We start from the raw sequence: 27,821 nt of genomic DNA on the forward strand, positions 1-27,821 counted from the left end.
TGTTCCGCAGTGAACTGGAGTTATCTCTGGATTGACAAAAGCAAATGAGATGAAACAAAAAGTATTGGAAAGCCTGGTCTGTTTTCTTTAATGTGATGCTCAAAACGACTTACTTATGTTGAGATTTAATATTGAAAAAAAAAATCGTTTTCGATTGTACCATTTTTTTTAAACAGGCTGTATATTATGCTTGCGTAGAAGCCTAAACACATCACGGCATTAAAATGTCCAAGTCATATCTAATGATAATATTGATCCTTTTTATGTTGGCTGATTTCTTAAATGCTAATTAAAATGAAGGCTAATTAAAATGAAGACGGAAAATGAAGGCTTTATGCAGTATATGTATATTGAGCAGTGATGTTGCAATCGATAACACAATAAAGAACAGTCGTTCTGACGTCAGATGATTTTTGTGGAAAATGATTTTTTTTTTCTTGTTTACTGAAAAAAAAATTTGTAGACCTTAAAAAACTTGTAAATTACTAAATTGAAAACCTGCAATCATGAACCTCAACATTTTTGGGATTTTGTATTTTTTATGTTTTGTTTTACATTTTTTTTGGGGGGGGGGTCGGGTTTAGAGGAGTATAAAAATCAGTCACAAAATACGATACCCTTTAATTTATTAAAATGTTTATTTCTACACTACATACACAAAGTAAGGTTCATAAACTGAAAGAAATGAATTATGCAAATATATTAAAATATGCATCTGATAACAAACATTACAAAGAAGATATATATGTACTTAACTGTATTGTGTGCAAGATTATAATGCATTGTAGAGAAAAAGCATGTGTGCAATAAAATGAGAATTGTCTGAATACTTTCCCATGAAAAAGGGGGAATCCCCCTCCCCGACATCTACTAGGCTCCTCCCCTCCAGGTGATACTGGCTTAGCATAATGCAGAGTACCAGTCCCAAGCAATACACTGTAATCCCATAGTTTTTAACCGGTAGCCTGATTTTCGCTATACCTTACTTGACATGTTACTTGCGGCTAAGACCATGTCCGAATTTGCTTGGCTATGGCTTAAAATTACACACGTGTCTATGGTAGCCGCTGCAGCCACTTCTCATATAGTCGTGTGTCGTTTCAAGCCGCAGCGAAGTAAATCAGACACGGCTAACTTCGTGTGCGCATCATGTCTATACACTGGCTTCCTGAAAAGGACACATTTCAACAGACTCGCTGATCAAATTTGCATTTCGAAAGTAGATTCTTAAAACTAAACACAATCAATCAACAGAAATCAAAATCAAAATCAAAATCAACATAAAATATTTCAATCAAACTCAAACGAAATCCAAATAAGGCTATCATGTAAGTAAAAATGCCCTTAATATATGCAGCATTTTTTTCAGAATTTAAATATAACATAATTAAATTCATTTGAATCGTCTTTCAGAAAACAATGCATGTACATGTGCATGTGAATGTACCTCAGTGGCCTCAGCAGCATTGGGAATACACGTTTCCACCATCACAAAATAATTGAAAAAAAAATTATAATACGATGAGACTGAGATACAATAAAACGTAAGGAAACAAAGGCACTTATTACACCACACTTGCAGCACCTTTATATAGACTTCGTGCGCAAGTACCCCCTCAAGAGGTTACACAGAGATAGTCGGGAGGGACACTGGGGGGCGCCATTCAAACCTATTGCCAACTTCCAATAGACATTATGCAAAAGTGGCCATCTTAGAGGGCATAACGAATGCACAAAAAGCTCACCCACTCCTGTTTTACTTTACTCTCGAGGACAATGCTTTGTTTTTTTCCTTTGTCCTTGTAATATAACACTCTCCCATAGACTAAGCACACAAACTTACTACAGAGGACCGTTTCGAACAAAAGACCCAACTCCTGAGGACTGAAAGGATCTGTTGTTCTCTTAGAGGGCAAAACGAATGCACAAAGAGCTCACCCTCTCCTGTTTTACTATACTCCCGAGGACAATGCTTTGTGTTTTCCTTTGTCCCTGTAATATAACACTCTCCCATAGACTAAGCACACAAACCTACTACAGAGGACCGTTTTGAACAAAAGACCCAACTCCCAAGGACTGAAAGGATCTTTTGTTGTCCCTTTGTGTGTCGGTTCTCGGGGGTTATGTAGAACACGTACACTGCAAAACAAAGGCCTAAAAAAAGCGGCTGCTACGTGTAAAGGGTCTATACAAAACCTGAGAATTTTCCAAGTTTCCAAATTGGCACTTCAGTGCCACAAACTTGGTCCTCCTTCGTGGAATGCATTGTTTAATGTTTGAGATCCGAGTGCACATTCAAACGGACCATATCCATTTCTCAGATTGAAAAAAAATTATAATAATCAAATACATGTGACGATAATTTTAGAAATGTAATATGAAAAACTGTTTTAATAAAAGAAAAAAAATTGTATTTGCGACCTTTTTAATGGAAGAACCTAGTTAAAACCTATTTTATCATTTAATTAATTATTTAATTAAAATAAATTTACTAATTTGTTATTTTGTACATTGAAGATACTCTTTTGTTAAAATTTAAGAATTCAGCTATTTTCCATCGCCGGCGTGTTGGATTAAACGCCAACAATATTTCTTAAAAACTTGCGGACTTGAAATACACGGTAAATGTGACCTCTAAATTCGCTCAACTAAACAAGAAGTCAATAAACAGTTTATCAGATATAAGCAGGTTTAAAAATCATTTCAAACCTGGTTTGCTCCGAGTTGTCACAAAAGCGGCCCTGGAAAGAGTGACATCTAAACTTGCTTAGAATTCAAACAGTTTATCAAATATAAACCGGGTTTAAAAATCATTTCAAACCTGGTTTGCTCCGAGTTGTCACAAAAGCGGCCTTGGAAAGAGTGACATCTAAACTTGCTTAGAATTCAAACAGTTTATCAAATATTGACCGGGTTTAAACATCGTTTTAAACCTGGTTTGCTCTGCGTTGTCACAAAAGCAGCCTTGGAAAGAGTGACATCTAAACTTGCTTAGAACTCAAACAGTTTATCAAATATTAACCAGGTTTAAAACTCGTTTTAAACTTGGTTTGCTCTGAATTGTCACAATAGCAGTCTTGGAAACTCTGATGTCACACAGTAAGAGTGACATTTAAACCCGCTGAGAACTCAATTAACAGTTTATCACATGTTAATCAGGTTTAAAAAAAAAAAACCTGTTTAAACCATGTTTAAAAAATCATTTTAAACCAGGTTTAAAAAATCATTTCAAACCTGGTTTGAAAAAATATTTCAAACCATTTCGAAAGGGTCTTTAAAAAAACAAATCCTGATGTTTCTTGAGCTGACACAGGAATGTTTATGTTTGGCATTTTCAAATTTTCACTGGATTAAAAAAATTGTCCATTACTTGATCCACCAGCACAGTCCCTGTTTGGTTATAGTTTTTTTCTCATGCACAATACAATAAGCCATGTCCACAACAAAGCATTTTTGGGGCTACGGCTTCACTTTCATGCTATTGAGACAGCATGTGAGAATCCGTAGCCGTAGGAATACTCCACATGGATAAAGCCACAGCCTGGTTGCCAGGCATATATTTCAACCTGCATAGGAGGCCTTTTTTTTTAGTTGGTCCCTATAACTGATTCCTTGGATTCCACGTGGTCCGTCTCTGAGAGGAGTACCGGTGAACAGAACTGCTTTTTGTCGCAGAGTTCCTCAAGGCCCTGAAAAAAAAAGACAGTCAACACACAAAAGTCTTTAAGAATCGTCACAACTGTTTGCATGGAGATAAATTTGTCATTCCACTTGCGCCCGAGAAACATGGAAAATAATGTGAGTCTGTGTCAGATATGTATGCAACTTCAGTCAGACGAAGGATCAACTACTAACCACTGCTTTAGCCCTCCTGCGCAAAGTTGTCCTTTCAGTCAAAATCAGTCAAGTGACTGTTTTTAACGGTTGAACGTTCCCTGCCTACATAAAGCAGATTAACTGGCCGTGACTGTTTAAGTAACGTGATACAGCTATGCTTTGACTGTTGGTGATTGATAAGCCAGCTGTGCCCACCGCTTGCCTGCTTTTGTCTGTTGACTGAATTTGACTAGTCACAGTGCTTGCTTGAAATATGATCTGACTGTTGGTGGCTAGCCTGTGTAAACGGCATGGCAGGGGAAGAGGATTGATTGGTTTTGACTGTCTGTGACCGTTTACGAGTTGTTCACGAGTCGATGGCATGCAAAATGCGCGATCGTCACTTAAGCAGGCGACAGGTGGCGATGCGAAACCTCTTGTATTGGTAATAACAATACGAAAGAGCCAAGGTACGGTGTCACATGAAAATCCGACTCCTATGAAAATCGGACCCCTATTTCCCTATTATTGGTTGATCCCTCGCACGTGACAGGTCACTCTCCCGAAACGATCCTAAAAATAGCATAGTATCGTACTCACGCGTGTGCACTACTACCAGTGAGTCCACATTTCATGAAGTCGGATATTCACGCTACACCGGCATAACAATATCAAAATCTGTGTTGCGATACTTGGCTAAAAACAAACAAATAATTTCTGTTCACCAAAATGTGAACAAAATATTCAACATGTAAATATGCACCACCACAATGAAGTTTGAACAACAGATATGCAGCTGTGGCATTCAGTAAACAGTCAATAAATAGTTGGTAAATGTTACATGTCAGACTGTAATTTCACCAACTGGAGGTCATATATTCACCAATATGTACTGACCTCTCCTGCATATGATATAAGCGGCGAGACCTCACACACAACAGGGTAGTCATCCACATCATTGGCTCTCCGGCTGAAAAATAAAGTGCAAAACATCTACATGTAGTTTCATTTTTCTATGGCATAGCAGGCAGTAGTCTGCAAGGAGTACTCTTTCTTATGAGGAAGCGGTTTGTTTGAGTAAAGAAAGGGAGGTTATAGGTATGCTGTAGCTATGGACGGTTTTGACGACAGACAAGCACGGACATTCCTACTTTTTCTACCGAGGGGAATTAGGAGATATAAGCGAGGATCTGCATTCTACAAAGAGCCATCGACCAATCACTACAGTTAGGGAAGCTAAAGCTTTGCGGGACATCCCTGGTGGAGGTCATATGAGGGGGAAATGAGGGGAAAACATGGGCACGGTTCCCAGCACATTTATTATTTTTTTTTTGATTGGTAAATTCACAAGATACAGTTTCTCTGCCAATCAACAGTTAGTTAAATACTAGAGCTAATAAACCATACGTACATGTAGCATGATATGTGACAGAAGGACCCCCCCCCCTCTTTTGTGTTGGTCATTGCGTTATAAGAATCTCAAGAATTCTTTTAAGATATCTGGGGGGTGTGAGGTAGCAATAGTCCAGGGCAGGGTCGACTTTTAGCGGTAGCCCGCCAGCCAAATGCTAGTCAAAACAGCGCCGGGCTAGTCAAACTATTCCTTACGTAGCCCGGCTGGCGAGTCAAAAATGATTGGGCTACGGCAAAGATGAAAGGCCAGGAAGAAATAAATAATTACATTCAGAAAGCAAACCTGTATCAATTTGTGTCTAATTTTATTAACTGTTTAGAGTAAATTATTAGATCTGTTTATTAAAAACACTGACAAGATTGCCTCAGGATACACGTTTCACATGTATGCACATTGTTGTTTATGAGACACTCTATAAAAGAAAAACATACGGGCTAGTGAAAATGCCCGCGGGCTAGTTAAGAGTCTGTTTCAGTAGCCCGGCTGGCTAGTGAGAAAAACAAGTTAAGGTGGAACCCTGGTCTAGGGTGTGTATAGGGTATAGGGACATGGGGGGGGGTACCTGTCACATATCATGCTGGGTTTATAATAAACACAACTTTATAGCCGTGTTTGAAACTTCCTCCACCGGAATTACTGTACTGGGCGAGGCTACTGGATTACCATGCAAAGCAACGGGGAGAATACAATCTAGTAAATCCATCTAAACCCACTCTTAGAGAGAGAGAAAAACAGAAATCAAAATAAAACCAGGCAAACAACGACTTACAAACTAACACATGTAGCATTTACATTCCCATTTTCACAAATTTTATGATCGCTGTGCATAGGAGAAAGAAATTCACACACTTTATAATCGCACTTTCAAACACATGCAATTAAGTCTATATTGTTTTGTTTATTACAGAAGTGATTTTCAGTTGATGAGTATATTGGTGTACTTCAGAACACAACCTAAGGCCAAAAAAAAAAAGTCTCCGGTTTCTTTTTCAATGAAAGATGATGTCTCAAAACCGCCAAACTCACTGGTTTAACTGGAATCCTGCTGCTGCACATTTTTAACGTGTTTTTAGATGGAGTTATGGTCGAGAATAAGCTATATGTGGCCTCTCTGGACTCCCAATCCCATATAGGCCTGTTTGTACTAAGTTTATTCGGGCACCATTTGCAGTCATCGCCGACATTTGAAGCAAAAAAGTCGGGTAAAAAAAAAAAAAGCCGCGTCGCCGCACCACTTTTTGGGCAAGCTCCATACCAGAAACCGGAGACTTTTTTTTTTGGCCTAAACATCGTCTTTCTGGTAATAATCTTTGAGAAAATTGCCTCATTAAAATTTTGGGTTATACATTTCTTGAATTGTTACACCTCCAAAAATTCATCCAGAAAAATCAGCGTTTAGAGGCTAAAATACGATCTGAAACGTTTACAGTACATTTTAGACATATTTAGAATTACAAATTTGCAAAAACCTGGAAAAAACAAAATTCAACTGCTTTTTGTTTTTTGGTCGTATCTCCATTTGAAGCTCTACGCAGAAGTGTCTGGTTTTAACAGAAGGCTTCATAATTTTTTTTGAAAATGAAATTTTAAACATCAGGACACTGAAACATGTTTCGTAAAAGACTGTTCAGAGAGTCATTTTTTTTTTTACTCAAAAACCTGGAAAAAACAAAATTCAACTGCTTTTTGGTCGTATCTCCATTTGAAGCTCTACGCAGAAGTGTCTGGTTTTAACAGAAGGCTTCGCAATTTTTTGAAAATGAAATTTTAAACATCAGGACACTGAAACATGTTTCGTAAAAGACTGTTCAGAGAGTCATTTTTTTTTTTACTCAAAAACCTGGAAAAAACAAAATTCAACTGCTTTTTGGTCGTATCTCCATTTGAAGCTCTACGCAGAAGTGTCTAGTTTTAACAGAAGGCTTCGCAATTTTTTGAAAATGAAATTTTAAACATCGGGACACTGAAACATGTTTTGTAAAAGACTGTTCAGAGAGTCCTTTTTTGTTTTACTCAAAAACCTGGAAAAAACAAAATTCAACTGCTTTTTGGTCGTATCTCCATTTGAAGCTCTACGCAGAAGTGTCTGGTTTTAACAGAAGGCTTCATAATTTTTTTTGAAAATGAAATTTTAAACATCAGGACACTGAAACATGTTTCGTAAAAGACTGTTCAGGTCTTTTTTTGTTACTTCCGGATTGACTCTTACCTTGGGATGGCGGGGATCGGCGTTCCGTCCTGCTCCACAAATTTGCCGCCGGCGTTCAGGACCCACCGGTGATGGAGGGACAGGAGCGCGTGGCGCGACGTCGTTGGGTTGTCCTTCTCTGCCGTGTTGCTGTTCTTGAGGGGCGAGAATTCGTCCTCACGTAGGACCTCAAAGACCGCAAAATTGCTAAAGATTTTAGTGCGGAAAAAAGTTGATTCTTCATTAAATTGAACGGGAGGTAAATTAAGCACAAAATCTTGACAAAATGTAACAACATGATCATTTTTTTTCACTGCCTTTATTAGTTTTGCTGTGTCAAATTCTGTTGCCCTAATCTAATACAGTTTGCAAAGGATGGACCTGCGCTCTATATATCTGAAGTAAGCATCACTTATTTAACCACTTCGCGCCGGGATTATTTTTGTCGAAAAGTTCGAATTTTTCACAAAAAAGGCACAATATTCCAGCCAACTTCTGATATACAGCCAAACGCCACAAATACTGATTCCCAAGAGTCATTTCAGCAGTATTTGTACGATATTTCTTGCCAAAACCTGATATGTTTCATTACTCCCCCGAAGTGTGCACTGGAGCGTAAATTGTCGAACAATAGGCCGTGCACACCGGCCAATTCAAGATCAACACACGGTCCGCCTCCACAGACTTCACAGACTTTGTGTGTGTGTACAAAAGACACGAGGGATTAGCGTGTTTAGACGTCACCCGGAGGCGAGTCGAGTCGAGGCAATCTTGACGTCTTAACCTGTCAGCCGTGTCTGTGTATAAAAACAGCCAGTGTGTGTTATCACGTCCTCCGATGCGAACTGCTTAAAAAAAAAATTTCATTGCAGTTTCAATGTTAGCTGTTCCCACAACGAAAAAATACATAAATGAAAATGAGTTAAGTAAAATGACCCCCCCCCCCTCTCCAAATTAAGAATTGGATATTTCAGGAATGCATACTTTGAGAACTCAAAGACGTCAAAGACAAATTTCTCCATCTTGATGCCGTTGGGTTTCTCCGGGACGATCCGATTGCCGCTGTTGTCGATGTAAGGGATCTTCTTCTTGGCTACGTGGTGCTTGAGCTGCTGCTCATGACTTCTGTTTTGGGAAACAAAAAAAAGAAAAACAGAAAATGGAATCATTAAGAATTAGCGAAGTGGAAACTTCCTCGCATTCCACCTCTCCGAATGGATTCAAATCCCTCTCGGACTGACGTGACAATGTTTTTGTCGAAGGACCTACCTGATTTAGTGGGTCTTCTCCTGCAAATGTATGTGTACAAGACTTGAAGCTTCTAGCATTAAAACATTTCATCATCACCATTGTCTTTTTACAGCTTTTTTTCTCTATTGTAGGTTCACTACAAACAAAAAATATTTTTAACAACCTGTACACGTACTTGTAAAAAAAAAAACGTGTAAAATATATCCCTAAAATGAACAGCATTTCTGCCACTCTTGTTGTGCAAATAACAAATACATGTACAACATACGCAAAGATGGCCTTTTGTAAATTATTTTATCTCAAACCACTTTAAAACTACCTTTTACTTATTAATATTTTGCTGTCTTCGCCCTTCTCCAACACAAAAAAAATCTGCCACAGTTTAGACTATAAACTTGATTCAGTATGTTTTCTTTAAATTCAATGCCATGATATTTACGCAGGCTAGTCACCAACAATCAGATGGTATAGTTCTTGTAGGCACTGTGACAGTCAAATTCTATCGACAGAAAAAAAGGCAGGTAACTGGTAGGTGCAGCTGGCTTATTTATTTATTTTTTATTTTTTGACTGCTGGGCTGGCCTTGCTGGTATTGCCAGCCAGAGAGGGTTGAAACCATTTCAATCCTACGACATCCTTTGACAAATTCTAGTCATTTTTTAAATCAGATTGTTCAATCTCGTTGGAAGAATGAACCAATGTATCGCTCGTTTCCTGCCTACACATTGTTTGCTTCACGCTGGCAGCAGAAATCAATACAACGCCCACCTTGTTGCATGACACACAACAGACAATCTGCACACGACCATCTGTTCAATATTGACCAAAAAACTGATACGGCGAACAGACGTTTTGGAATAAATACTTAAAATCATTAATGGAATTCTGCAGGGTTTCATTTTTACAAGTTGGGAGACTGCACTGAGTCACAAAAGACTTGCTACAGGTTTTTTAATTACTTTGTTGATAAAAATAGAGAATTCGTTTTTTGAAAGTTAAGTTGCATGCCTTGGGGTGGAGAATGGGTTGGAGAGTGGGTAGGGGGTTGGGATGGGGGTGGGGGGAGGGGGGGGGTGGGGGTGGGTTTGGGGGTAGGGAGCGGGGTAGGTGTAACCCCACCCAAGTGTGTATTTGCCTGCCATCTGGGACCCCCTATTGTCCCTCTTTTGTTGTACTTTTTTTGTTGAACTTTTTAGGAAGACCTCCTCAATGTTTTGTACACGATTCTAAATTGGGGACCTTCGGGAATTGGGGACCCTATTGTCCTCTGTTGTTCAACGTCCCCTACTGAATGCAGAAACAAACTCAATGAAACTTGTCAGAGACTTCTGTTCAAATCTTTCTAAACATTTTAAAGTTGAACAACGAAATTGACTGAAGCAGGGTTTGAACCTGCGACCTCCGGATAACCGTTCCAGTGGTCTACCAACTAAGCTATCCAGCCCCAATTTTCTCTTTGTGGTTTTATCCAAAAATTTCTCACTTTCTGTGAGTACACTTTTCCTGAATATTTCTCAATATTTACCTTTCCAGGGCAATTCCTTCGGTGTGTTTTGATGGAATTTTGTACATTTTTGGGGTCAAATTTTTTTTAGATTTGATCTTAGATTCCACCCTTCAAGATTTAAATAATAATTTATTGGACTCTACCCTGCAACCCTACTGTAATACAAACAGCATACTCTGCTATTGCTCGATAGTGTCCAGTCTCGTGGCAGAAAAAAAAATTGTAGCTACATTCCAACATGGCATAGTCCCGAGCTTTTTGGTTGTCAACTCCCCCCCCCCCCCCCCCCCCCCCCCGTCTCACCCACCACCCCATCCAAATTCAACTGGTGACTTTCCGTGACTCGACAACTATTATCTATCTTGCACTTGGACTCAATGGATGACCAAAAGCATAAAGACCACACTGAGTTTTTTTTACCTGATGAGGTCCTTCAAGAAGTCCGTGGTGAACAAGTGATTGCAGATGTTGCCGGCGCTGAAGATCAGTCGTCCCTCCTCGTCCCTCTTCTCCGCCGTCTTCAACGTGATCTCGCTGTACTCCACGACTTGGTTCTTGCCGTTGACACGACAGACGACACCGACCGGCTCAGTTGGAAAAGCCTTGGCAACCACCTGCGTTACAAAAAGAAAAATAATGGTGATAATGTGGTACTTAGACCAGCACTTTTTCCAAAGTCTGAAAGTGCTACTCGATTGTTTACCTCTGTTCATCAGGCTAGGAGACCATTTTCTTGCAGCAACTCGAGATCAGTGCAATCTGGTCCGAGGCAATTGTAGTAAAGTGTCTTGCCCAAGAACACAAGCACCATGGTCCTTATAAGGGTTCAACCCAAGTAAAGTGTCTTGCCCAAGAACACAAGCACCATTGTCCTCGTCAGGGTTCCAACCCAAGTAAAGTGTCTTGCCCAAGAACACAAGCACCATGGTCCTCATCAGGGTTCCAACCCAAGTAAAGTGTCTTGCCCAAGAACACAAGCACCATGGTCCTCATCAGGGTTCCAACCCAAGTAAAGTGTCTTGCCCAAGAACACAAGCACCAGGGTCCTCCTCAGGGTTCCAAACCATCAGTTGGACACTGTTACCATTGGGCCGTGGTGCTCCACATTAACGTTAACTCCTATTCTCAGTATTGTCATTTCTAAGGGTGTCGCAGGGTCTTTTTGGTTTCTTTGCCAATAATTCTTAACAACTTAAAACAAAGTAGGGCAAAAATTGTCAAAATGTACCAGTTGGTGACTCCACAATATCCAAAACATGAGCAGCCACTTCGTTCTCACCTTAGCTCCGCAGTTTGCTCCCTTGGACTTGCAGAATCCGATGAACCACGGGTCGGCCATCTTGACCAGGATGTTGTCCACCCCGTAGACGTGGACATACTGAAGCTTTCGTCGCTCCATATCCACGAGGATGTTGTCTTTGCCCAGGGCTCGGTACAAGCCTCCGTTCCCATCTACAGACCATGAGAAAACGTTTTGATTATGCTAGTGTTTTCCTTCTGTGCTTCATGAATGTCAGTGCTTTAGAAGTTCACTAAAAGTTGGCTCTAGCTGTTCGATTCTGGCAAATTTAGAGTAGCCCATCTCTTGAATTTTTGCTGTTCCAGAGGGGCAGCTTACAGTCCTTTTTGAACCTGATTAAACTGACTGACTGGTACATGTGCAATGGATTACACTAGCTTAAGTCTCACATTGGCCCAACATTTTCAGTCACAGACAGATGATTACATAGAACTCTAAAAGCCGTTCCATACGTCACGCAAACTTGAATTTAACGACACAAAACATTAGATGCAGAATGTTGAAGTGTGCTCAATTTCTGTCAATTCAGCACAAAAACTTGCGTTCTGCATTAGCTTTTGGGTACAGAATGAACCGGTCTTGAGACAGAATTGGACTGGGTCTAGTCTTGTTTCTTGCTTGTTTGTTAGTGTCCTCGCGTCATTTTGCTTTTGAGTAAAGATTCAGCTATGATAGTATTTGCATCGATTGGCAAATTAAAAAAGCGAGTCCTACCTGGGGCGCGAGAGATCTTCCATTTTTGGTCCAGGAGGATCTTGCCGTCGAAGGACAGGCACGGCAGCATGTTCTGCTCAAACATGATGACGTTCTCCTTCTGCAGACCGAAGTAGTTGTGCTGGAGGAAGAACTCCTCCGTGGGTTCCTTGGTGTGCTCGCTGGTCATGATGTACCTGCGAGACAAAACACAAGTGCGACACGGTGCTATGTGTATCTCTATTCCCACTGGATGAGATGCCAGTCCAACACAGGTTACTCCCCAGCTAATGCCGATATCCATTTATACTCCTGGGTGGAGAGAGGCAAAGTTGGGGTGAAGTGGCTTGCCCAAGGACACGACATATGACCAGCAGCTGGATTCTAGCTGGTTTCGTTTACCTCCGGTTTCTATAGAATGAAATGACTGAGAATATTTCTACTCCCCCTGGATGGGATGCTTGTCCATCGCAGGATCCTCCCCAGCTAATGCCGGTACCCGTTTGTACTCCTAGGCGGAGCAGTGGGGGTGAAGTGGCTTGCCCAAGGACACAACATATGACCAGCTGCTTGATTCGAACTCCTGACCCTCTGATCATGAGTGAATGACCCAACACTCTTACATGCTTCTCTCTCCCTTCTCTGTATAAAACGGTAAAATCTCAATAGGCCTTTTCACCAACAAAAGAGGGCGCTGTTGCAATGCCATTTACAGTGTCAAACATGGCAGTGTCTGAACTACTTCGATACGGCTGCATAACACACACGCCTTTGGTAGTTGCTGCAGCCACTTCTCACAGACCTGTGTGTAATGTCCAGCCGTAGCCAAGTACTTCGGACAAAGCCTATCTTACCATGGGACGACCCCCCTCTCTTGGTACATATCGTAGGCCAGCTGCTGGACGCGTAGTATCCTCTCGGCCTGGATCTGGTACAGGGTCTTCCCCGACGGGAGGCCCACGTTGAACATCCCCTTGGGGTACTTGACGCCGAGTCTGGTGCCCTGACCCCCGGCCAGCAGCAAGACGCAGCACTGCCCTTTGGCGATCTGCCTCAAGCCTGGCGAAGAATGAGAATTTTAACCAAAGTTGACTTTTATCGCACTTGTCCCCGTACCGCTCTAAATCGCCCGAACATGATACGGTTTTTAATTCTTCAGTGAATTTTGTAAAATGTAGTATGTGTAAGTGCCAGTGGAATATTAGGGTTTTGGCCCTCACTTAAATGTTTAAAGGTAATATATAACATTTGCAAACATAAAAAACTATCAAATTATTATGAAATACCTTACTGGACTGTAAGTGAATGACAGTCTAAAGCACCCTGTAAAATCATGGCACCTGTGTAATGTCATTTTCAAAAAAAGTGGAATTTTGTATTGATTTCCAACGATGGTCGGCCGACCATCGTTGGAAAAAAAGAAGACTTTTTTCAAATACTGCCCCCAATTTACCAAATTTAGTTACTCCACAATTTGATTGCACATCCATGAACGGGTGCAAGCCAGTTAGTCTGGTTCCCTGACCTGACAATTCCCGACATCTATAAATTGCTCCATTTCGTCTGAAATAGGTTCAGGGAACCAGACTACAAGAACAGCACTTTTTTTCTTGGTTTTTCCAAAATCTTAAAACTTAGAAAAATATATTAGAAAATCTGAGTATAAAATTCTTTTAAAATCTGGTCTGACATTGCACTGTAAAAAAAGAAAAAAAATACACAAAATGTTGGAGACTTGAAGTTAAGATCTCAGGAAAAGATTTTGCCAACCTTTTTATTTTATTTTAATAAATAACCTGAATTGCAGGACTCATACAGGTACAGTGTACGCATATACGGTGCCCATTCTTAGCAAAAAAACAAATGTTATTTTGCACAGGTGAGCACTCCCATACATTATCGATTTTTTTCCAGATTCGATATTCTGTCGCCAGCTGCAGTAGCCTGAATATTCTAATCATTACGGTAACCACAGCTGTACATCCGGTGCCCAAACCAATGGAGAATTTGTACGCACAGTGTACAAAGGTTTTCCTCTCATAGCAGAAAAATGTAGCAAAAGATCATCATCTAAAGGGAATGTACATCATTGTTTTTTGCTGTAAACTTCAGAAATGAAGTATTTGATGGGTTAGTATAATAGATCAAATATTGTTACACTGACATGTTTGAAGTTTTGTGTTCGAAAATGCTGGAAAAACCAAGAAAAACTAAAATGTTCAAGTAGTCTGGTGCCCTGACTCCATTAAACTTAAATGAATCAATTTATAGATGCCGGAAAATTGTAAGGTAAGGAAACCAGTCAAGCTGGCCTGCACCCGTTCATGAACATGTATAACCAATAGCAAACAAAATTTGGACTGAAAAAAATAGTAAATTTGGACCAGTAGTTGAAAAATAGTCAGGTTTTTCCAACCGTGGTCGGCTGACCACCGTTGGAAATGTATACAAAATACCACTTTTCTTGAAAATGACTTCACACCAGGTGCCATAATTTTACAGGATGCTTTAGACTTTCAGTTACCAACATCATAGTATTAGTAAGGTATTTCGTAAAAATTTGGTAGTTTTGTTTTCCGATGTTTGCAAATGTTGTATATTCCCTTTAAACATCATTTTCAAGTTTGAGTCAATTATTTTTTTTTTTTTTCAGCGTGAGAAATCCCATGTGGCCGTTAGAGCATGAGAATAACCTGAAATGCAAAGGCTCATGCTCAATGCGTGAGAGTTGGCAGGCCAGCTGTACAAAAAATTGTGCATTACCAGATACCTGTATAAGTTTCTCCTGCCTGTCATGACTGACCTATTATCTGCATGTCAAGGTCAGATTCCACCAAACAATGTACCATACACTGTAATGCACAAACCACTTGTGAAAATAGGAACGTTGCACATGACACACTTGAGTTTTCTTTGTAAACAACACGAGTGAGCGAAGAACAATGGTACAATACGCTGTAACCTCAACTTGTTATTTTTGTAGGGTGCCCACATAAAATTGCACACTGAGCAACTTCTACGAATTGTACATGTACTACAAATAGGCCGTGGGCCAAAGCCTGAAACATGGAATTTTAATTGTCTTAACTTTTTAGTGGCAACTTCATTTCTCAGTTATAAGCAGTTTGTAAGATGTTAATTGTACACTGTGCACGCCACATCGTTTGCGCATAAATTAGAAATAAAGGGGACTGTTTCCCCAAAGTAGGCCTATATTTGTAACTATACCACATGAGGGCGATATCGCTGCCATTGCGCTGCCAGCCTCGCCTCCATGGGCCATTAACCCCTGGCCGTGGGAAATACATAAACGGCAACGCTGGCCAGCTATTCAGAGCATACTGCACGCAAGGGCGAATCCAGAACACAATTTTTTTTGGAGGGGGCCCCAAAAAAATGTCGGTCCCCAAAAAGTGTGTCCAAAATATTACGGCGTGGGGTTCGGGCCCCGAAAATTGTTTGCTAGATGCCCTGTGGTGTGATCTGAGGCAATTTCTGACCCACTTTAACCAATGTTTTTTGAGGAAAAGATGGTGGTGTACTCATTGCCTGCCTTTATTGCGAAGTTGCTCAAAACAAAAATTGGATTCATTTTTTTTTGGGGGGGGGGGGGCATGGCCCCCTTATTATTAGATAACAATTCCTCTATCAATAACAATGCAAGTCAAATTCCTGGGTGCGGTTTAATAGTAATTCATCGGGACAAAAATGCCCCCCACCTTGCTTCACAAAATAGGCTCTAGAACAAAAAACTACTGGACCGAAACAGTCAATCCTGGTTTCATTTTTCTTCTAAAAAGATTCTCCATGCATTGTGGTTTCCAGGGTAGAGGAAGTACATGAGGTTTGTTTCTTTAGGCCCACCCTGTATTATTCATGCTGACTTCCTATTTATCCGTGTCAAGTTTGAAAGCATTTGAACTTAAAAAATAAAATACAATATTAGCCCAAAAATTGGCAAAATAATTGAGTAAAAAAATGTTGTCATAAGGTTAATGTGCAATCTGGGCCAATGTGAACAACCAGATTCAGATTCAGCACTCTCGAATTAGTAAATTGACCTTATTGCAAGTTGACACCAGAAAGTTAGGACGAACCTCAACTTCTAGACCTGATACAGATTTTGGCCCATGGAATAAAAACACATTTTTGAAGGTATTTCAAAACTACCATTTGATTGACATCCAGTCAACAGTTTGGAAACAATGTGTACTTCTGCAGTACAAAAACTGCGGTCAAAAGTGTAAAAGTGTTGTGTGATTTGGAGGGACCAACAAATATTGAAAAGTTTGATTGTTTTCCTCTTTTATAAAATGGAAATGAAAGTTGTCAGCATTGAAAGTTTGTAAGCAGAGAATTCGTAGGTGATGTCGTATACATGCTTACAAATCAACATCTTGCTACACTATGAAACATACTTGCATTATAACGCAAATAAATAGTAACTTTATTTATTAAAAGCAAATTCATGCAATTGGGAGTCCCAAATCTTATGATAGTGAAAACATGCAATACAATAAAATAAACTGGCTCATGAAACAACCAGTACAACACCCCTTTCGTGCTGCACCAATGTGTCAAAAGAAACGTGGTACCAGTACCTAGTCTCCATTTCTGCACATTTCCATAGTCACGCCACCAGACTACTGAAGGGTCAATCTTCTCAAAAAGTTGGACATGTTGTACCAGTCTAGTCTTAGGCTTCAAATTGACAATCACTTGGCTTCACTTCTCAGGTGCAAGATGTTGGAGAAAAGTCTCCTTCAAAAATTGAATTGAGACCTCAAACTTGGCTTGTGAAATATGAGAACCTTGACTTTGCCTCACGAAAAATTGGGAGAAATTTGTCGGCTAAAGAAAGAGCAAAGTACTAAAGTTGGCCTGTTGCATGTTTTTCTGCACTCAAGGTTCCAGTGGCCTGTCTGAGAAGATCCCGTGCCCCTCCCCCTTACCTTCTCGGTACCACTTCTCCTTCTCCTTCCCCGACCGCGTCATCGACCCAGAGAACTCCGAGGGTGTCTGCTCCATCTGGCTGTCCACCTTCTCCGTGTCGCCGGCTGCCTCCATGGCCGTGGTGAAGGAGGCCACGAGCTCCCCGATGTCCGTGCTCTCGATGTCCCTGTACAGGAAGCCCTTCTGGTCGTGGTCCAGCTCGTGCCAGAACTCCAGGAGATGCTGCTGGCCGTGCTCGGACAGCTTTTGACGCAATGCTTCCACGTCCATTGTTTTTTTGGCACGAGACTCAAAGTTTCCTTTTTATCTGAATAAATAATTTTTAAAAATTAAATAAAATTGGGATAGACGAGTGGCGGGGTACTCTGCAATTATGCCAATCTTTTATTAATTGACCTGCAGTGCTATTTATTGCTTAAATTGACTTCACATTTAAGGAAACAGCAAAGACAACTTTGATTTTTACAAAATGAATATGATTCAGTCATGTCAGGAATGATGGACAACTCGTACCCGAGACAACTCGTACCCGAGACAACTCGTACCCGAGACAACTCGTACCCGGGACCATTCGTACCCGGGACAACTCGTACCCGGGACAACTCGTACCCGGGACAACTCGTACCCGAGACAACTCGTACCCGTCTGAAAATAAAACACTGTGCAGCGTACTCGTATCTGTGCCTTACTTGTGCCGACTGTTATCATACTTATTTTCAACCAATTATTATTCAATTATTTTATTTCCGTTTTTCATTTTTATATAGAGAAGAAGTTTTTCACTTAAATAGGTCTCTCTGTTGTTGGCCTGAAGATTTTTTTTTTTTTTTAATACTGTTTTATTTTCATTCCGTTTCAGAAACTCTGATGCAATCTCTTTTTGGGATGCAATACTTATTTAGTAATGCAATAACTGAAGATCAAATAAGTTACGAGCAAACTCCGCCCTAGTAGCTGGCGTTTATATAGCCCTGCAAACGGGAACACAATGACGCGTGAAACATGGCATCTCACGCTACTCACTAAGCTAACAATTCTAATTAAGTGACTTTTGAATTATTTCACATAATTATGCAAAAGACTGACACGCTACTGGGATTGTTGATGGTTATCAAAATTAATGTCATAAAAAGTGTAGAAGGTGACATATGTAACATTTTTATAATTTTAATGAATCGGTCCACTTATTTTAGAAATAAGTTTTCGCAATAAATGAAGATCAAATAAGTTACGAAGCTCATGATTGCTATAGCTCCTTCCGCGAATTCGGCGAACTCCGCGATCATCGGCCAGCTGCCAGAATCTCTCCAGAACAATCTCTTGCTTGTCACCACTGGCAATTCCCCAAAACTCAACGGCTTTTGGTTTTCCACATCTTCGGATTTGTCAATTACATCTAACTAAAAAGGAACAGAAAAATAAATGGTAACTGAAAAGTACAAGGTACGAGTCGTCCCGGGTACGAGTTGTCCAGGGTACGAGTTGTCCCGGGTACGAGTCGTCTCGGGTACGAGTTGTCCCGGGTCACAAATTTGGGGTACGAGTCGTCCCGGGTACGAGTTGTCCCGATACCCATGTCAGTAGGCCGGCCGGTCAACCAGTCGAACCAAATATAATCGAACGCCCACTCTAGCTGGAGTTACCCAGCCCTGAGTTTTATCATTGGGTTGTCTATTAGGGCTGGAGCAAATTTTTCTCAAAACTTGTAGTATTTGCAAAAAAAATTTGAAAAATGTTCAATTTTGTCCCCATTACACACTAATTGCAACTGCAACTCACCCCAAACTTGCCTGGAATAACCATTACACAGGTCCTTGAAGTAAAAAACGATCCACGATGAAGATTCAGCCTCCAATTGCAGTGAAAACAGGAGGAATAACCGCTAACTTGACAACCTTGCTGGATTGGCCAGGACCGCTATTAGTTTGTGCACAAAAAAAATTGTGTACAATGAATGGCGGTCGATTACCATGCACGTACAGCTCGCTGGTACTAGGCGTTTTTGCGGTCGGTGCATGACGTGACGCGGAAGCGTAATACCCGATGACTGTTTCATGCATTAATAAGAGGTTCACTCGCATCACAGTGCGGTACTGGAACGGCAGTAACACTGCACTATGAATGCACGATAGCCGGCCAACTCGACGGTTGCCGTTCCAGTACCGCACTGTGATGCGAGTGAACCTCTTATTAATGCATGAAACAGTCATCGGGTATTACGCTTCCGCGTCACGTCATGCACCGACCGCAAAAACGCCTAGTACCAGCGAGCTGTACGTGCATGGTAATCGACCGCCATTCATTGTACACAATTTTTTTTGTGCACAAACTAATAGCGGTCCTGGCCAATCCAGCAAGGTTGTCAAGTTAGCGGTTATTCCTCCTGTTTTCACTGCAATTGGAGGCTGAATCTTCATCGTGGATCGTTTTTTACTTCAAGGACCTGTGTAATGGTTATTCCAGGCAAGTTTGGGGTGAGTTGCAGTTGCAATTAGTGTGTAATGGGGACAAAATTGAACATTTTTCAAATTTTTTTTGCAAATACTACAAGTTTTGAGAAAAATTTGCTCCAGCCCTAATAGACAACCCAATGATAAAACTCAGGGCTGGGTAACTCCAGCTACGCCCACTCCAAAAGACACAATTATATTTAATGAAAATGTCAATCATATTTGTGCCAAAACATACCGTTTAGAAGAAATGCTTTAGATCGTCAGATATGTACGTAATCTAGCGCAATCGGAATTCTCAATCGCCGTAAAAATCGGGGAGATTTCACTTAATCAAACCAGTCAAATTTGTCAACCACTGCACGTCTAAAGGAATGACAAGGTATTGCAACCTGCGCCTCTTGTATTTGCTTTCCGTGATATGACCAATCAGCCGTCTAAGCACCAGACTAGGGAGCGTGCCACATCACATCAACCTCGTCATCTGCAGCACTAACTCTCCGAACATTCTTGTTTTGCGCAGCGTTTAGGGTGTCATAAATCCAGTGATTGATGGGGACGAGGATGTCAATCGATCGACAAGTGATTTTTTTTTCCCCCGGCCCCGTCGCGTCGCGACCGGTGTGTGTAAATAGCGCCCTCACAAAGCTTTCAGCTCCAACCATCGCGGGGTGAAACCTGCTGCACCCTTCGCTCTTGGGGGCGGGGGGGGGGGGGGAGGGGCGAGGGGCGAGGTACTAGCAAAGCTGCACGGAGGCCTGCACCCCAATATAAAAATACATTCCCATACTTCAAAATTCTTTTTTAAAATACTCAGAACTCTCACAGGTGCTCTGGCTGCACAATGATGATCGACATGTCATCTTTCAATTTCTCTTCAATTTTTCAAGGTGCGGCTCGACTGCGACCGTAATGACTTTTTGGAAAATTTCTCACCAAGGAGACCAACCCTAGCTGAATTAATGATGCTTCCAAAACTATTTACTTGGTCAACGGGGAATGGGGGGTTGGGGGTTGGAGGGGGGGGGGGGGGGGGGGGGGGGGGGGGGTTGGGGGGTTGGAGGGGGGGTGGAGGGGGGATGGGGGGTCCTCAAATCTTCAAGACTTTTTTTCAAATTAGAGGAATTGTCGAGTCCCAAAGCCCCCAAATATGCTTGGACTGGATACAAATATTTTGAGATGGTTAAATCGCTAGAGATCCGTCCCCTTCTGAGCGCAACATAATCAAACAAAACGTGCAGTTGGATTTGAAGGGTTGTGGGTGGTTAGGGTTAAATTAGTAATTATTATCAACAAATTTGATACCGATAAATGCCTTTTATGTTATTTAAATTATTTAACTAGGCATCCAGCTAGCTCGAATTAGTAGAGGGAACCGCCGGGGCTCGATAGTGACGATATTTTCGTTTCGAGAGAATCTTTAATTTTCGGACTCAATTTCTCCCCCCTCCACCGAAAAAAAATATAATTCTCCTTTTGCTGAGAATTTCTAAATTGTTTTGTTTGTTTAGCTAGTTTCATGGATTTGTTTTTCCGGTTAATTAATTAAAGGGAATATACATCATTTGCTTTTGCTGTAATTTTCAGAAATGGATGGAATTGGGGGGTTGGAAATATAAAGCAAATATAGTTACACTGACTTTTTGGAGGTTTTGGGTTCGAAAATGCTATAAAAACCAAGAAAAACGATCCTTTTCCTGTAGTCTGGTTCCCTGACTCCATATAAGAAGAAACAGAGCAGTTTACATACATTGGGGAATTGTAAGGTCAGGGAACCAGTCTAGCTGGCTCGCACCCGTTCATAGGTTTGTAATCGATTGCAAACAAGTGCAATGGTCAATTGGGGCCAGTATTTGAAAAAAAAAAGCCAGTTTCCAACGCTGATCGGCCGATCAGCGTTGGAAATTGATACAAAAATACCACTTTTCTTGAAAATGACAGTATACCAGGTGCCATAATTTTACAGGATGCTTTAGACTGTCATTTACCAACATCCTATTAAGGTATTTCGCAAAAACTTGGTAGTTTTATTTTTCGATGTTTGCAAATGTTGTATATTCCCTTTAAGTTCACCACCAAGATTATGCCAACTTGGGGGCGCTATCACGACACAACAATGTACTGAGTCACCGTGGGTGTGTGCATACTTGGTGTTTATGCAACCACATGTGACAAACTGACATAGAGCGAAGATCGAGTAATAAAACTTTTGCTCTACTTTTCGGAGGTAAAACAGCCCCCAAGAGATTCATGAATAGGAGTGAACAATTTACACTCATCAAACAACTGTCAAGCAATAAAAATAGGCAAAATTTGCGAGCGAAAAACACCTAGAAAAAGTGGGTGTTGGAGCCATCGGAATACCGGGGCCAGTGATTGGTGGGCTAAAGTCACGTGATACAACATCCCAAAGTCAAGATGGCGATGCAGGTGAGTGGAAAACTTCCTGAGTTGACGTTGACGTTTTTGGGGTAATATTTTTTCCGAAGAACAATGGCATTGTGTTGAAGTTGAAATATGTGAAGTGATGGAAGGTTTTAGGACGGAGCCTAGTTGTATCGGTATTGAAATGCTTTGCCCACCATGTTTTTGTGTGTCGGTTCTTGATGACTGATGACCGCCGCTTACACCGCGGCGCGGCGCGCGGGCCGGTGGTGCGGTGCTTGTGCACTGTGCCTGCGGCTAGTGCGGGGTAGGTACAGTAGTTGGCATGCCCCCCCCCCCCCCCCCCCCCCCTGGCGCTAGCTGGTTCATGCAGTGTAGCCTGCCTACCATGCCTGCTTACTGTATTGGACAGTATCGTCACAGATCCCCTAAACATGCTAAAAACTGAGTAAATAATAAGTAAAACGACGAGGTCCTATTTCAACGCACTCGCATTCAATTTGCGTTGGACATGTTGGACAGTGGCCGATTATGACTTGAGACCGTATTTTGTTTATTATTTTAATTGACTGGTTAACAGGGTTTTTCCTTAGCGGTCGCCCGCTCGCCAAATGCGAGTGAAAACAGCGGCGGGCGAGTAAAAACCCTCCTCTCAGTAGTCCGACGGGCGAGTCAAAAAACTGTTTAAAAAAAATAAAACTAACGAAGTTTTCCCTACAGTATTTTTCAATCAATCAAAATAAAAAGTTAAGGGTGATACAACACATGAATACTTTTGCCACGCCGACCGAAATAAAAACATCGGTAGTTCGAATTCGTATCACTCCATGTATATTCGCAGTGCGCTGTGCATTGAAATCCCAACGACGAACATGAGGCGAATCAACGTGTATTTGCCATTACACATTGTGCACACATGCAGCGCACGTGATTTACTTCATCTGCAGTCCACACGGTACGGACGTACGTACGTTAACATCGTATTCGTATCATACAACGTGGTGAGGAGAAAACTTTCATGACAGTTTCACTGCCAAAACTTGTGCCCGAACGGATTCTTGGGATGATTTCTTGAACACTATCAAACGAATGTACCGAAAAGATGAGGACAATATGAGATTCGAGGGGCCTATTTTGAATGTAGACTAGTGAATGTAAAGTGGACCGTGCTCCGGAAAACGTTATGGATTGACGTGACCAGCAAAGTTCGTGGGTCGCCCGCCCGCAGCGCTTCTTGGCTAGGCACGCTGATTGCACCATTCTTCGCTAGAAATGCATGGCGCGCGCGAGAGATGTTTTTTTAAAAATACTGGCCTTCTCACTCATTTTCAAACAAGTTAAAACAGTTCAGTTACTAACTTGGTAAACTCCCATTAATACCACGACTGTGTGCAATGTTTTCTTGTTCCTCAAGATAACGCTTTTTTAGTTCGTGTTTTATCAAAACATGTCGGAAATAGAACACCTAAAGCCTTAAGTTCGGAACGAAGGACACTGCATAAATTTTGATTATAACTTCTCCCCCTATTTGATTCCTGTTAATTAAAGCCTTGCTCTATGTTAAAGCACGATTAAAGAAACATTGACATCACTTAAAAAGGAACTACATGCAATATTATGTACATGATTAAGATAATTGCCGAAGGCATATTGCATAATTTATTATCAAAAATGTTATCAAAAATGCTTCTGGTGATTTGATTGAAAGTTACTATTAAAACATGTGGGCTAGTGAAAAAGGTTGCGGGCCAGTGAAAACTCTGGTTTACTGGCCCGGCCGGCCAGTAAAGAAAAAAGTTAAGGAAAACCCCTGGTTAATGAACGGATAGGCCAAAATGGAGGGGGGGGGGGGGGAATGCAAGGGAGGAGTTGTTACTACATTATCACAAATCAATCACAAGTCACTCACAAGTCAATCCCAAATCGTTTCATTCCCTGTGTTATAAATTATAGGTAGGTAGAATCATCAAATTTCAAAGTTGATTTGATAGTTGTAGAATTTACTTTATCTTAAAAGAGCTTTGAAAATGGAATTAAACAAATGGTCTCCTAACTTCATAGGGCAAGCAGTTCTGACATTATTGCAATTTTAAAGTTGCTTTTTTTGCCTTAAAATGATGCTCTATGTGGCTGAAATAAATGTGACCTCGTCATTTTTTTTTATGTGTACAAACGTATTGGAAAATTACACACAAATAACGGCATCGCTGTTTTGGGGAAACCCACAACTTTTTTTGGCAATGTGATGTAATAACAAACCAAACTTTCTAAGGTCAACTACACTCTGCAATTCTCTTTTCTTGATGTTTGGAGCTAAGCGAAAGTATCCCTGTATGTGATACTCCATGTCAAACCTTTTCAAAAAAGGTGGTCACACACTAAAAATTAGGTCATTTTGGGCATGAAAATAGCGCCACCAATGTCCGTGGCGGTGGTTCAACCTACCTGTTATTTCTGACCTTAGTCTTTACCGGTACTTATAAACAGCATGTTTGATTACTTCCCTCGCACTTAAAGTTATAGTCCATCATTTGCAGCCATCCGAAAAGTAACTGGCGTAATAATTGTTGAAAAACATACTTGGTTGAGAGATAGCAAGGGGACTAAACTCCCTGTGAAAATATTCTTTCTGGCAAGCTGTCATTTTGAAGTAATCAACGAAAGAAGGCCTTTCCAACGGTGCGTCTTAAGACGCACCGTTACTACTAATTTAAATTAGTAGTTCGTTTTGTTATTCGGCGAAGCGCGCACAAGCATTGGCACGACGCGCACGTGCGCGCGGTTACTATAATTCGTCGTATCAGTGTGCGACATCGCGTATAGCTGCAATCGGCTCAGTGAGAACGCGTCTCGGACGCAATTCAGGCCCAATTCAAAACATGATTCAGCAACTTTTGATTTAAAATTGAGATCCTAGAATGCTGTTTTTCTTGGAATATATACAACAAATGTTGGTGTTGGTGACTGCTCAGTATGGAGGTATCCTGAATCCATCAAAATCCTGCACGGGCAGTATAGCTTTGCTTACATGGTACAAACCTCAATCCATCAAAATCCCCCTGTTTTCAATATGGAGGTACATGGGTACACATGTACATTTACACATGTGTACAGTCAAAGTACGGTGGCAATCAATTAATTAGGCCGAAAAAAAAAAATTAGTTCTGCTTCCGATTACATGCCTTTCAAAAATAGGTTCGGTCAGTTGGAATTTGAAAAAAAAATAACGGAGGTTTCTTTTGAAAAAAAAATAGCGAATGTAAGTAAGAAAACAAATAAATACAAGCATTTTTGATGCAAAAGGGTTGTTGAGAGGTATTTTGTGAAGACAGAAAAGACAACTAGATTTTATTTTTATTTATTCAATCGTTATTTTTTTTTGTTTTTTGTTTTGGAATTGCTGAAAACATTTTTAGGGTCGCAGCCTAAAAATAGGGTCGGTCGGGTAACCGGAAGCAGAAGTATTACTTTTTTTGGCCTTTACAATTTATCAATGATGTGGTGTGACAAAAAAACATAATCCTATTAAGACCTTGTTGATACAGTCTAGTCTAGTCATTACATCTGATGACGTAGTTGTTGCTACGAAAGCTTATAATGCAAACTTTCATTTTTGTTTAAAGTGCTACCGTACTTTTCCATGTGCTTCTGCCTAACTAAACACAGCTGCCACCACTTTTGCTTCAAATTGATGTTGAAGTTTCTCAATCTTTTTACAAAATATCTGTTTTCAATTTTGTGGTACCCTACGGTTGTAAAAACTATTAGAAAAAAAAAGAAAAAAAACCCAAATCTCTTTCAAGTAAAATCTTATGCGTCATGAAGTTACAACTTCACTGTAGATGGATGAAGCAACTTGTCTGTGAACTTATTTTGAGACAGAACTTTATACCGGATTTCACTCTGGAAACCAGTGGAGTTTGTACACAGACATACTGCAAACAAAATTCTGGCATTGTTGTAAACACTTTAGAATTTGTTTAAAGCCCGAGTCCATCATTTGCAGCTATCCAAAAAAGTAACTGGCGTAATTATTGTTGAAAAACATACTGGTTGAAAGATAGTAAGGGGACTAAACTCCCTGTGAAATTATCCTTTCTGGCAAGCTCTCATTTTGAAGAAATCAACGAAAGAAGGCATTTCCAATGGTGCGTCTTAAGAAGCACCGTAGGAAAATTTAAATTAGTAGTTCGTTTTGTTATTCGGCGCAGCGCGCAAAAGCATTGGAACGACGCACAGGCGCGCACGGTTGCTATAATTCGTCAGATCAGTGCGCGACATCGCGTAAAGCTGCAATTCAAAACAATTCGAAACATGATTTAGCAACTTTTGATTTGAAATTGAGATCCTAGAATGCTGTTTTTCTCGGAATGTAAAGCCGAAGCTGAGCTGAAACTTCATCAAGTAAGTTGTTCAGTATCCTTCATTAGATTTTGAACACTTTTGTTGCTTCAAACGAACAAAATGCACTAATTACAAATGATGGACTATAGCTTTAAATTCAGAAAATGCCTTCTATTTCCTAATTGGAAAGTTGGAAAATTCCATCCGTTTTCAACACTGAAATGGAAAATTCCCAATCTGGGCCCGTAAAAGTGTTGCAGTTTTCCTTTTATCAATGTTGAATCCCTTGTCAAAATTAATCCTGACCAGGTGCTGACTTTGACGGATGACGTAGTCAAAATGAGTTGTGTCCATTTATGGGAAATTGGTATTTATAAAGCCTCAAAACTGATTCTGCATACCGTACGCACTTCCTTGTACGGTGAATAGCCAGTGCAAAAGACACAATAGTCATAGAATTGTGCACGTATTTACATGTACCATGTACTCTATTCCAAGGACACAAATATTCAAGCCCTTTTTTTGGCTCCGTGAAGTTATAAAACTGCATTTATATCCGGGTTAAAGTTTTAGAGTCCTTTTAAAAAAAAATTGTTTTATAAATGATGGTACACTGTGTGCATAAATACTTTGCTACATTTTCTAAAAGATTTACTATTTGATGGTGTTCATCATTGTGGCCATTCAATCTACATGCATTTTGAATACTTTCTCTTTTAAAACATGGACATGGTTCAGTGGAATGCCATGGTCCAGTGGTTACGGTGTTCAACTCATGTACTGTACGATGTGCGTGGGTTCAAACCCTACCAGGAACATGTTGTTTGTACCCTTGGGCAAGACACTTAACTACAATTGCCTCTCTCCACCCAGGAGTATGAATGGGTACTTGTGAGGGTCGAGGACAGAATGTACGCTGTTATCGGCTGCCGCGTAGTCTCATGGCCTGATGAACAGGGTAATAATTGTAGAGCGCTTTGAGATTGTTGATACGACGGAAAGCAATACATGTATGTATTTAGGCCTAAGCACTACAATTATTTTTTATTTTATTAGTATAAATTTGTCATTCAATAGAAAGTTGCAATTGGTATCATCTCACACTTCACTTGAGCAGGCCAAATATCGCCCTCAACAGCTCATGCATGAATCCAATTGATGATGCCACACACACAGTCTAAGGCAATAGGACATATACATGTTTTGCTTTTTATGTACCGGTACCAGAGTACACTTATACTGGTCTGCCGGTACATGAACTGGCATTTATTTACCATGTTTACATTGTGTGCACTGTAAGCCGTCATTACTGACCAGATACAAAATGTACAATGTACATGTACCTGTACTGGTACATGTACTTTTTCTACTCTTTCTAGATCTTATTACTGTACCAAACATTGTGCACATGTACATGTACATTTTTCTTAATCTCGTAAAGTACATGTATATCAGTACACAATGTGAATTTTTTGTTTACAAAATGCAGCAAGCTATTTTCCGGGTTCCTGATACGGTTC

The 27,821-nt window shown here is 40.6% G+C and overlaps 1 protein-coding gene across 1 annotated transcript; it reads right to left on the reverse strand.

Moving 5' to 3' along the window:
- Positions 1-609: 609 nt before the first annotated feature.
- Positions 610-19,997, reverse strand: LOC119725575 (UDP-N-acetylhexosamine pyrophosphorylase-like). The gene is made up of 10 exons (XM_038197038.1): positions 19,811-19,997; positions 17,122-17,429; positions 13,024-13,228; positions 12,191-12,366; positions 11,456-11,628; positions 10,597-10,790; positions 8,403-8,543; positions 7,440-7,625; positions 4,714-4,786; positions 610-3,689 (listed from the first exon to the last, which is right to left on the reverse strand). Exons 2-10 carry the CDS (start codon positions 17,390-17,392, stop codon positions 3,588-3,590), a joined length of 1,521 nt encoding a protein of 506 aa, XP_038052966.1. The 5' UTR covers positions 17,393-17,429; positions 19,811-19,997; the 3' UTR covers positions 610-3,587.
- Positions 19,998-27,821: the final 7,824 nt, after the last annotated feature.

This window comes from Patiria miniata, unplaced genomic scaffold, assembly GCF_015706575.1.
Source record: "Patiria miniata isolate m_02_andy unplaced genomic scaffold, ASM1570657v1 HiC_scaffold_19, whole genome shotgun sequence".
In the NCBI taxonomy this organism is placed as follows: Eukaryota; Metazoa; Echinodermata; class Asteroidea; order Valvatida; family Asterinidae; genus Patiria; species Patiria miniata.

Excerpts from the sequence above, each read along its gene's own strand:
- LOC119725575 (XM_038197038.1), bottom strand. The coding sequence starts at position 17,392 with ATGGACGTGGAAGCATTGCGTCAAAAGCTGTCCGAGCACGGCCAGCAG. Across the intron at positions 13,229-17,121 it reads GGAGAAGTGGTACCGAGAAG|GCTTGAGGCAGATCGCCAAA; the intron begins GTAAGGGGGAGG and ends ATTCTTCGCCAG. Across the intron at positions 12,367-13,023 it reads GAGAGGGGGGTCGTCCCATG|GTACATCATGACCAGCGAGC; the intron begins GTAAGATAGGCT and ends TTTGTCTCGCAG.